The following is a 12,620-nucleotide window of genomic DNA, read 5'->3' as shown; positions in this document are numbered from 1 at the left end:
TGCAATGATAAGATAATGCAATGTTGATAATGCAATGTTGATAATGTAACGATAAGATATTGCAATGGTGATAATGAAACGATAAGATAATGCAATGTTGATAATGAAACTATAAGATAATGCAATGTTGATGTGAACTGATAAGATAATGCAATGTTGATAATGAACCGATAAGATAATGCAATGGTGATGTGAACCGATAAGATAATGCAATGTTGATAATGTAACAATAAGATAATGCAATGGTGATAATGAAACGATAAGATAATGCAATGGTGATAATGTAATGATAAGATAATGCAATGGTGATGTGAACCGATAAGATAATGCAATGTTGATAATGTAACAATAAGATAATGCAATGGTGATAATGAAACGATAAGATAATGCAATGGTGATAATGTAATGATAAGATAATGCAATGGTGATGTGAACCGATAAGATAATGCAATGTTGATAATGAACCGATAAGATAATGCAATGGTGATGTGAACGGATAAGATAATGCAATGTTGATAATGTAACGATAAGATAATGCAATGGTGATAATGAACCTATAAGATAATGCAATGGTGATAATGTAACGATAAGATAATGCAATGGTGATGTGAACTGATAAGATAATGCAATGATAAGATAATGCAATGGTGATAATGAACCGATAAGATAATGCAATGTTGATAATGTATTGATAAGATAATGCAATGGTGATAATGAAACGATATGATAATGCAATGTTGATAATGAAACGATAAGATAATGCAATGGTGATAATGAAACGATAAGATAATGCAATGTTGATGTGAAATGATAAGATAATGCAATGGTGATAATGAAATGATAAGATAATGCAATGTTGATAATGAACCGATAAGATAATGCAATGGTGATAATGAAACGATAAGATAATGCAATGGTGATAATGAAACGATAAGATAATGCAATGTTAATGTGAAATGATAAGATAATGCAATGGTGATAATGAAATGATAAGATAATGCAATGTTGATAATGAACCGATAAGATAATGCAATGGTGATGTGAAACGATAAGATAATGCAATGTTGATAATGCAACGATAAGATAATGCAATGGTGATGTGAACCGATAAGATAATGCAATGGTGATGTGAACCAATAAGATAATGCAATGTTGATAATGTAACGATAAGATAATGCAATGGTGATGTGAACCGATAAGATAATGCAATGGTGATAATGAACCGATAAGATAATGCAATGGTGATGTGAACGGATAAGATAATGCAATGTTGATAATGTAACGATAAGATAATGCAATGGTGATAATGAACCTATAAGATAATGCAATGGTGATAATGTAACGATAAGATAATGCAATGGTGATGTGAACTGATAAGATAATGCAACGATAAGATAATGCAATGGTGATAATGAACCGATAAGAAAATGCAATGTTGATATGTAATGATAAGATAATGCAATGGTGATAATGAAACGATAAGATAATGCAATGTTGATAATGAAACGATAAGATAATGCAATGGTGATAATGAAACGATAAGATAATGCAATGTTGATGTGAAATGATAAGATAATGCAATGGTGATAATGAAATGATAAGATAATGCAATGTTGATAATGAACCGATAAGATAATGCAATGGTGATAATGAAACGATAAGATAATGCAATGGTGATAATAAAACGATAAGATAATGCAATGTTAATGTGAAATGATAAGATAATGCAATGGTGATAATGAAATGATAAGATAATGCAATGGTGATAATGTAACGATAAGATAATGCAATGTTGATAATGAATTGATAAGATAATGCAATGGTGATGTGAACCCATAAGATAATGTAACGATAAAATAATGCAATGGTGATGTGAACCGATAAGATAATGCAATGGTGATGTGAACCGATAAGATAATGTAACGATAAGATAATGCAATGGTGATGTGAACCGATAAGATAATGTAACGATAAGATAATGCAATGGTGATGTGAACCGATAAGATAATGCAATATTTATAATGTAACGATAAGATAATGCAATGGTGATAATGAACCGATAAGATAATGCAATGTTGATAATGAAATGATAAGATAATGCAATGTTGATACTGAAACGATAAGATAATGCAATGGTGATGTGAAACGATAAGATAATGCAATGTTGATAATGAAATGATAATATAATGCAATGGTGATGTGAACCGATAAGATAATGCAATGTCTCTTTGAGCAAGCTCTGACGTCTTCGTACTCTATTTTGACCCTTGTGTCTATTCTTTTCAATTTATACTTTTTAAAAAACCCAGTCAATTGCGTATGTTATTTCTTTTTCGATGTAGACGCGATTTGAACAATTTATGTATCACTTCTTTTGAATCTACCACAATGTTCTATCGTGCATCTAAAGCACATCGGGGTTATGCCCCTTATGAGATGAGAACTGTAGGTGATGTGCAGAAAGTTTCAATTGGCAATGTAATCTAAGATCTTCTTATTTATAATAGAGCGGCCACAAAACTTGGTATACAACTCTTTGTATTTTCTCACGGAAATATTTCACAGTTAACAAAAAAGTGTCCTCTTCAATGGCGAGTTGATAACACTTGAGCTAGTAGGGGCACTCAGCTTGTTTGTACGCATTGAGTGGTATGAGGCTACTTGTTAGAAGTAGAATGTGAACTGATTGATTAAAGGGGGTACATACATTGGAATGTCTTTTTGTAAATGTACTGACACATACATTGGAATGTCTTTTTGTAAATGTACTGACACATACATTGGAATTTCTTTTTGTAAATGTACTGACACATACATTGGAATGTCTTTTTGTAAATGTACTGACACATACATTGGAATGTCTTTTTGTAAATGCACTGACACATACATTTGAATGTCTTTTTGTAAATGTACTGACACATACATTGGAATGTCTTTTTGTAAATGCACTGACACATACAAGATTTTCTTCTTCTTCTGTGTTTTCATTTATAAGTTGGAGAGTTCAGATGAGAACATTCTTTATAAAAGGCCTCAACACTGTCCTGCAACGCCACAACCTGTGAAGAGACCTGTGACGTGGCAACGATCTATTGATCTCCACTGCCCGCAGGTTGTGATGTTGCAGGTCAGTCCTTCTTTAACGGTTGGTCTCGGTTCAACAACTATTCCTATGTCTGAGATGAACTGGGCATTGATTTCCACATCAGGCAGCTCTCCGTAGAGTTGTTCTTCCATGAGGTTGTTTTGGGGCCAGTGTATTGTTGGGGCTTCTCGATAGAGTATACAGCTTTGCATGACATGGTCGGCATTCTCAGTTCACTAATCCTAATTGCCAATTTTACAAGCGAGTTAACTCGATTAGTTTTTTGTCATACTCACACCTTCACACGTACCTTTCTACATGGCCATCGTGTAAATAACTATTTTTAGTTGTATTGAAGTGCAATTTTAACCTCTTTCAACTCTCTCGGCATTTTTATGTTAGACAGCAATTCAATATTGTACTTTAGACGTTAACATCTAAAAAAAATTATTATGAAATGAAACAAAGTAATATCTCTTCTTTTTATTTTCGCCTATCTCATTCTCTCTCTGTCTCTCTCTCTCTCTCTTTTTCCTTTCGTCCTCCTCTTATCACTTCCGCTCTAAAAAAAAAAAAAAGAGCGAGAGAGAGACCAGAGAAGAAGTAAGCTGACAACAAGACTATAAGATTAATTGTAAAAACGTAACGATGAAACAAACCCCAACGTATTTGAAATAACTCGACGGAAATAAAAACACTCGCTGTAGCCTCAACACTCCAGCAAGAAACAGTTTTCAAACCCTCTTAAAATCCGAGGTGTGTGTGTTTGTAAATGAAAAGGGGGGTCGGGGGGTTGTAAGGAATGAAGGCGTTGTGGTCTGGGGGGAACGACGTTGTAGTCTGGCAGAAATCGATTTGACAATTGCTGGCTGAGTAGTCCCAGTCTACAAGGCTGACACAGCAGCGTGTATAAGTAAAGAATGACAGTGCTAGAGAGAAGGGCTCTTGTATTTACTTAAAGAGTGAGAGAAACAGGAGAAGAGGGAGGGGGTGACTTCACCGCTGGTAACCTTTTTTTTAAAAAAAAAAAACAACTTTCCCTCTTTTTTTTTTTCTACTTGAGAACTACAAATATTCTAAGCATTTTTTGTTCTCCAGTAATTGAATTTTTTAAAAATGTATTCTTGAACTTTATATCTTAGATTTCAAATAAATCTTTTTGTTTACAGACTGAAAAAAAAGTTGTATTTTTGCTTGATGTTGAACAAATGTGTGTCCGCTTGGTTAATGTATTTAATGAAGACATCCCAGCAGCTGAATGGAGGCGTACAGTTGTTCAGAGAACATTTTCTCTTCTATTCATAGTCTTTTTTTTTTAAATGTCTGTCAAGCTTAATCAATTCAGTCTGTCTGTCTGGTAAAAAGTGTGTACACGTTATTTCTCCCACACCTAATTTCGGATCAAGCTGAAATTTTTACATAATTATTTCTTTTATTTGACAATACAAGAATCAATTTTTAAAAAATTAACCAATTAGTTATTTAACTATTGGTAATTAATTATTTTGTTTGGTATCTCGAACAAGGGAAAGAAATTGTACTTGACTGAAGTGGTGGTATAAGCTGAATTAGTTCCCCTTAATAGTTCGCCGCTCCAAATTGAAACTAACAACATATAACGATACGATCTTCTCTAGTCATAAGTACCTCACTAGCAGAGTGGTTAGCACGTTGGTCCGAGGAGGCTTGAGCCAGGAGTTCGAGTTCAGGTCGCTCCTTTTTTTTTCACCCCTCCCCCCAACTGGCCCAGATGTGATAGGATCTTAGCGTTGTGAGAAAGCTAGAAGCATGAAATAGCGCTAAACTCAAACAATTGGTAAAAATATTTTTCATCGCAAATATGTATTGTTGTTTATTCTCATTGTCCCTTAGGCTGTTATCGTAATGTTATTACTTTATCTAACTTCATCTATTCTACTAAGAGTCGATTTCTTTCATTGCAAAGCTCACTCTCAACTCACTCTGTCTGTCTGATAAAAAGTTTATGCTTGTCATTTCTCCCACACTCAATCAAGTTGAAAGTTTGCGTCATAGCCCATTGCAAAAGCTATAATGAAATTGCGCTAAACTAAAACAGTTGGTAAAAAATATTTCTAATCGCACAGATTTATTATTGTTACTCTAGATCTATGACAATGTAATGACATGACTGATTTCAACTACTTGATACATTAACTTTTAATATAAGCCTTTTTTTAAAACGTTTTTTTTTTAAATGTGTGTTATTAGCGTTAGTAGTGCAGCTATGTTAAATTTTCTTCTTCTTCTTCATCGTTCTCATTGTTATGTTGGAGTGTTCATATGACTAGACCAATACATGAGATGAACTGCGCAGTGGTTTCCAAATCAGGGAGCTCTCCATATAGTTTTCTTTCTATTGGGGTGATTTGGGGCCAATGTCTTATACGGGCCTCTTGGTAGAGAGAGCAGTTTTGGAGGACGTGGTCGGCATTTTCTGGTGATACTCCACATGGGCAGATTTCACTGGTTCCAATTTTGAGCTTCCGGAACATGTGTTGTCGCATTCTGTTGTGTCCGGTCCTGAGTCGAAAGATTAGACGTTGGTCTTGTCGGGATAGCTTATAGTAAGCATCATCTTTCTTGTGATTTGGATGGGAGCTCGTCCATTTCTCATTTATTTTATCTACAATTAATTTCTTCATTTCTTCTGGATAGAGAGCAGAGTTTACTTGTGAGTTTGTTCTCCCACTCTTGGCGAGTGTGTCAGCCTTCTCATTTCCTGCTAGTTGTATGTGAGCTGGTATCCATTGAATGATGGTTTTTTTGCTGTTGTGGTTGAGCTTTGTGAGTGCTGTTCTGAGGTTTTTAATACAAGGGGAATCAGAGTTTTGCAGGCTTTGGAGGGTTGTTTTTGCGTCTGTTAGAAAGACAATCTGACTGTGAGGGGAACTTGGATGATTTGCTAGCATGGTAGCAGCTAGTGCTAGTGCTTCCCTTTCTGCTCTGTGACTGTCAGAGAGCTCTCCAGTTGCAAAGGATTTTTCTAGTTTTCCTCCATCTGGCCATTCGATAAGTATTCCAGCTCCTCCATTTGTGGTGGCTTTATGGGATGAGCCATCTGTGTAAACTCTGATCCACTGATTGCTAGGGTAATTGGTATGTAGAAAACAGTTCACTATTTCCTTGAGCTCTGTTGGTCTGTAATCAGATTTTCTTTTTATTTTTTCAATATGGTCCCTTATAGTAGGAAGAGGGCTTTCGTCCCAGGGTGGAGATTCATTATAGTGTTTCGAGGATTCCAGAGTAATTTTTTCAAGTTGGTGTTTCTTTTTTAGGTTTAGAGATTCCTGTATGAAATTGGTCCTTTTGAGACGGTTTTTTGTGCCAGTTTTGTGGATTTTTGTTCTGAGTGGGTGCCTCTCCAAGGTTTCCAATTTAGTGAATTGGGAAAGGATTTTTATTTCTCTTCTTTCATCCAGAGAGATCAGGGCAGCGGTTTCCTCCATAGCTCTTATGGGTGTTGTTTTGATTGCTCCTGTCATTATCCTTAGACCAATATTTTGAACCTTGTCTATTTTTCTTAGGTTAGTTTGGGCTGCTGAGCCCCATGCTGTGGCACCATATTCTAGTACAGGTCTTACATAACTGGTATAGGTCTTTTTCAGGATGTTGTGATTAGCTCCCCAATCTGTGCCAGCTAATTTTTTCAAGAGGGATAGTCTCTGGATGCCTTTACTCTGTGTTTTATCTATTTGGTTTTTCCAGGTTAGTCTCGGGTCATAGGTGACTCCAAGATAAGTAGGGCTGTCATTTTTTTCTAAAGCTTCCTTATCTAATGTTAATTTTATTGTTTGTTGTTTTGTTGACAGTGAGAATATGGTATATGTTGTCTTTTTTGTGTTAATGGACATGCCCCAGTCTTTGGACCAATTATTGAGTTTATCAAGAGCATCTTGTAATCGAAATTTCGATGTTCCTACATATTCTTCTGTGCTAATTAAGGCAAGGTCATCTGCATACATGCTGCTCTTAACTTTTTTGGGTAGGTTTTGATTTAGATCGTTTATGAATATTAGGAAAAGTGTTGGGGATAGGACTCCTCCTTGGGGGACACCATTTTTTATACCCACTGTGTGGCTTCTTTGTCCTTGCATGCAAACTAAGGCTTTTCTATTATTTAGGTATTCCTTTATCCAGTTGTACATTCTGTGGGATATGTGATGCTGGATTAGCTTGAGCAAGAGACCTTGTTCCCAGACTTTGTCAAATGCTTTTTCTAAGTCAACCCACACAATTGTTGTTGGTTTCTTTTCTTGAAAGCCGTCTTCTATTTCTTGTGTGATGAAGGCAATTTGATCTTCTGTTGATCTGCCTTTTCTAAAGCCAGCCTGGGCTTCAGTGAGTAGGTTATTTGACTCAAGGATCCATGTCAGCCTTCTATTTATCACTCTTTCCATCAGTTTGCAGGTACAGCTAGTGAGGCTGATGGGACGGTAGCTATCCAGTTTATTTCTTGGCTTGCCGTGCTTTAGTATAGGGATCATAATGGCTTTTTTCCAGATGTTTGGAATTCTGCCAGATTTCCAGCTAGCATTGAATAATTGTAGCAGTTTTCTTTTGGCTTGAGGACCCAAGTGAAGAAGCATGTCATTTGATATTTTGTCTGGGCCCGGGGCTTGTTTTGGTTTGAGTTTGATTTGGTTTGAGGGCTTTTATATTAAATATTTGTACGGAATTTCCTGTTTCATTATTGATATTATTACTGCTACAGTTACATGCAGTTATTATGGCAGCTCTTCAACACAAACATTTTAGTATCAGTGTTTGTAAATACTGCCTGAAATTCTGGAGTCGTCATAGAATCTGTTTTTTTATGAAAGATTTTCTAAATTAGCTTTTCACCACTAGCCCTAATAAAAGCTACTAGCTGTAGATGTCTCTACGAGTTATTCATTGGTCTACCAATATGCTAGCGCCATTCGTGCAATTCAATCGTATTAGCTGGTAGCACGGGGTGACTTACCATCTAGTTTCTACGTCTGACATAAATCTGTTGACAGTCTATTGATTTTCATGCAGCAGACTACTGAATGAAACCCAGACCTGGGATGAATGTTGTGACTATCAAGTAGTGACACACACAACAACAGCCGTCATTGTGACACAACAAACATGAGATAACATTTGACATCGACATTTGCTAACCTTAGCTACTTCCTAAGGGAGATCATTTTTTTTTTTACATATTTTTTTTTACACAAGTAGCCTGTATCTAATAAATTCATTTAATTTAATTTGGATGACTATCAAAATCATGATAAGTATTTCAATTATTTCATAACTAAAACATATTCACAATGTAACGAAGAGATCCCCCAAAGCGCTCAGCCATCTGTATGGTAAGCTATATCATTAAAGAGGCAGGTTTCAATATTTTTAGCACAAAAATATCAGAAGCTGTCAACTGCAAACCAATCAACAATCACAATCCTACTTCCTTCCATACAAACGGGTCGAAAGCGTTGTCCACCTGATTGTATCGTTTGGTCGTCTGATTTTACTATTGTTATTATTAGATATTTAATATTCATAAGTATTCATTGAACTGGTTTTTATGAAGATAGTATTTAAAATATTACATATATTATTAGATTAAATCACCCACAATGGTCCTCGCTTGTGTGTCTGACGATATGTTATGTGTCCATCTAGTGGTCATCTTTTTGTGACTTTCCACCATTCTCTTTTCTCAGTGTGTTCACCAGGTTGTAGAAGGAGCCGCTTTATTGAACCTCGTCTTATCATTTGTTTTACAAAACTTCTATCAGCTCACGCTGTCTGTCTATCTGTCTGTCCCACACCCATTCTCGGATCAAGTTGAAAATTTAAACAATTTTATATTGTACCTAAGAAAATGTGAATCGATTAAAAAAATTAACCAAATAGTCAATTAATTACTTTGTTTGATATTGAATAAGGGAAATAACTTCTACATTATTGGGGTATAGTTGCACGCCTGGAGCTCTTTCCCTTTGATAAGTTGTTTTCTTTTTTAAGATTTTTAAAACTGTACTTATTGTACTATTTAGTTCTAGAAGAAAAAAGAAAAGTGTCTTTATGAATACAAAATGCAATACTTCTACAAATTATTGGCTAACACTAATGCTTAGATCTCAAAGCCATTTAATTTCTGAGACAACGGATATGTATCTATCTGAACAATTCGGACAGATAAGTTCTCTGTCACCTGAACTTGACGTTTGAACTCATTCGCTAGACCATTTTGTGTGGTATTTGAAAGTGCAATATTGCGTTACAAATCCTGATGGACTTATGGAAGCTTTATTTAATGACTTGCTAGACTATCTCCGGTGTGGATGAAATGTTTGCTAAATTAAATGTCTCTATCAATGATCTCATCGTGATTTTTGTATTTATTTATAGATGAACTCATTGCCAACGTAAATATGAAATTTGTAAATGTGTATGTAATTGTTATGATAGATGCTGCATTGTAGAGATTTAAATCTGAATAGATAAAAATGTGAATATTCATATATTTCTTGTTTGTATTTCCAGTTCGGTTACACGATAGTATACAAGATGAAGGATTTCATTATCTTGTCTTTGACCTGTGAGTAGCATCTAAGTTACATACTACTTATTACAATGCTTATACCAACTCTGTCTGTTCAAAAGTTTGTACACGTTATATCTCCCGCAGCCAATCTAGGATCAAGCTGAACATTTTGTACAATTATTTCTTTTAACTGACAACACAAGAGTCAATAAAAAATCAAAAAAAAAATCAATGAGTTAATTAGCAATTGGTAATTCATAACTTTGTATGGTATGTCGAACAATGGAAGAAATGGAATTCAGGTCGTTTCTCCCTTTTTTCATTTTTAGAATTCCTTTTTTTTTTGTTAGTTTAAGACTTTAAATCTACTACATTATAAATTTAATTACATGACTGATCCAAACTAATGGATACAAGTAGTTGGTAAGCTTAATATAAACTCTTTTTAAAAAGTATTTATTTATTTATTGTTTTTGTTTTGTTTTTCTGGTGCTCTGAATTCAAACAGTTGTATGTATCAGACAATGCTAGGAATGTATTTACTGTATTGCCTTCTCTTTGTGTCCCCCACAGAGTAACTGGTGGAGAATTGTTTGAAGATATTGTCGCACGGGAATTCTATAGCGAAGCGGACGCTAGGTACGTGTGCACTGGATTTCAAACTTAATGCTTTACGTGTACTGTACTTTGGTCCTGTAGTTGCCCCAGTTGGTTGTAGCGTATTGGCCTGATGCTAACCAGGAGTTAGAATGGTCAGCTACACTTATTCGGAAAATGTCTGTTCAAGGTGTTTTAACATTGAGAGTCTCAAGAAACCTAAAGATTTGTAGACTTGTGTGTATTCAGTTAGGGCCAAGTAATAGACACTATTGAGTTCCACATCTCTGATGTTTATTTAAAGTTTTAAAGCCATACGGACTTACACATTTTGTTAGGATAACAAGAACGTCATTTAAACAACCAAAGTGGTAAAGAACAGATTATTGAAAAACTTTGCATATACTTTGTTATTTGTTAAAGCTGAGATTCACTAATACTGTGCTATTTTTCAATTCCTTTTTGTCCAGTAATGGGTCAAATATTTGGTTTATATTTATATGACATGATTACAGCAATATGTGTGACCTCTGGAATGGACATGTTTTGCCTTATGTGTAGAGAGAGGGTCATAGAGAGAGAGAAAAAACAAATTGTGTGCGGGTGAAGTCTGATAGTCCCCCCCCCCCACATACACCAGCAGTAACCTTTCTTCCATATATTCCCCTTTTTTGGCCTTTTTCAGCCGTTGTATTCAACAGGTTCTGGAAGGTATCAACAGTTGTCACACGCACAATATCATCCACAGAGACATGAAGGTCTGTTCCTTAGGTCAGCCGACCTTCTTGTCCACTGGCTTGGTCATAGTTTTATTTTTTGTTTTCTTCCTGTACTCAAAGCTATGTTTCTTGCTGTACTGATTGTTTAACCCTAATCCTAACATAACATCTGGACATAGTGCATAATGTCATTATGTTTTTTTTTCTATGTAAGCCATGTTTAGATTTTAGAGTCTATATTAGCTTCTAGTCCATTATTTTAGTACAACGCTCATCAGTTCATATCAATATTGTTTCAGTCGCTATTGCCTGTTCATTTGTTTTTTTTTTCAATACAAACTTTGTTTTCCCCTCTGTTTCTAAGATGAAGATATAACAACAGCTGTTTTAACATTAAGTCAGAGTTCAGATAGTTTCCAACATACTTTCTGTCCATCTATGTCCTTCCAACTCTCTTGCAGCTCTCACTTCATCAAGTGCTGTAGTTTCAAAAATGTGTCTAGTTGTAGGTATTTCTGTACTCGGTGTAATACACAGTTGCATTTTTAGTCAAGATCAAGTTAAATGTGTGTATACATTTGATTAAAAGCGCTAATTTATAACCTAAACATTGTCTACCACTTTCTCGGGACACCACAAGTGATCAGCCCAACAGTTCTTCTCCAGTCCTGCACTTCTTCTCCTCCCCCCCCCCCCCATTCCTTGTTGTTGTATTCCCAATGGTTTCTACAGTATGCTCATCCTGGTACCCTGTCTTGAAACAAGGTAGCTGTGAGGTGTCTTGAACATACCTCCTCAGGGTTTTTTTTCCCCAAGAGGTCATCATAAGATCTACAGACTTCTTCATTTTTAGTGCGATTTTTTAAGTGACGTCTAATAATTTCTCAAAGCATTGAACCAAAGTTTTAGTTTTGTAACAGTTCAATATGTACTTGTTTAGTTCTCAATTTATTGCTAAGAATAGTCTTATTCTCTTGAGCGACAGATACAACCAGGTGATTAGATTGAAACGTGTCTGTCTTGGCAATAGTATGACCTAGAAATGTTTCTGTCATGGTAGCAACTTGCGTTGGCCATATTCTGCCCCAGATATTTCCCTTGAAGTTCTGTAGGCTACCAACTATTTCTGTAGATCACTTGTGTATAACTGTCTAGGAACAGATCATGTACTTTGACTGTCCACCTGGTGTTATTATATGTCCATACTTTCAGGATGAAACATCTTGTCATCTTTCTGTAGTTCAGCGTCTAATGTACAGAGAAAAATGACATTTACACTTTTTTAAATGACATTCACACTTTGTTTCTTTTTACCTCATTCTGTTCTCGTCTTCTCCATTTTGTTCTTTCAAGCACGTGCTGGAAGTTGAAAATGTGATTTTTGTTTCTCTTGTCCAACACTCGGTGAAGATGAAGCACGCTGTGCGTGTACCAGCCAAACAAAATGGATGCCATCGATATTTAGAAACTGTAGTTTAACGAATATAGATCTTGAGGCAGAAAAACGATCACTTGACTTCATTTATGTATCAAACACACGCCCCTGGTCACTTTATTCGGACTTACTAGTTGCAAGCATCTCCTGGTCTCTGTATGTCTATGTTCTGAGCTATATCAGTCAGACTTAAGCACTCACTCTTTTGTATGTATGAATCGTGTTAATATTTTATTTCTTTGT

At 35.5% G+C, this 12,620-nt stretch overlaps 1 protein-coding gene across 15 annotated transcripts in view; it reads left to right on the top strand.

The window, feature by feature from the left end:
- LOC106077998 (calcium/calmodulin-dependent protein kinase type II delta chain-like) overlaps nucleotides 1–12,620 on the top strand; it is a 105,000-nt gene that overhangs the window by 48,467 nt on the left and 43,913 nt on the right. For 12 of the 15 annotated variants that reach the window (XM_056020022.1, XM_056020018.1, XM_056020010.1 and 9 more), the window contains 2 exons: nucleotides 9,626–9,680; nucleotides 10,200–10,265. In XM_056020022.1, the coding sequence (XP_055875997.1) occupies nucleotides 9,626–9,680; nucleotides 10,200–10,265 (121 nt within the window). Of the gene's footprint in view, nucleotides 1–9,625; nucleotides 9,681–10,199; nucleotides 10,266–10,908; nucleotides 10,982–12,620 lie in introns of all 15 variants that reach the window. The other 3 variants (XM_056020024.1, XM_056020011.1, XM_056020009.1) reach the window with 1 other exon arrangement.

This window comes from Biomphalaria glabrata, chromosome 2 (genome assembly GCF_947242115.1).
Source record: "Biomphalaria glabrata chromosome 2, xgBioGlab47.1, whole genome shotgun sequence".
Classification (NCBI taxonomy): domain Eukaryota; kingdom Metazoa; phylum Mollusca; class Gastropoda; family Planorbidae; genus Biomphalaria; species Biomphalaria glabrata.
Note: the sequence above shows the minus strand (reverse complement) of the source record. Positions and strands in the feature narration are given on the sequence as shown.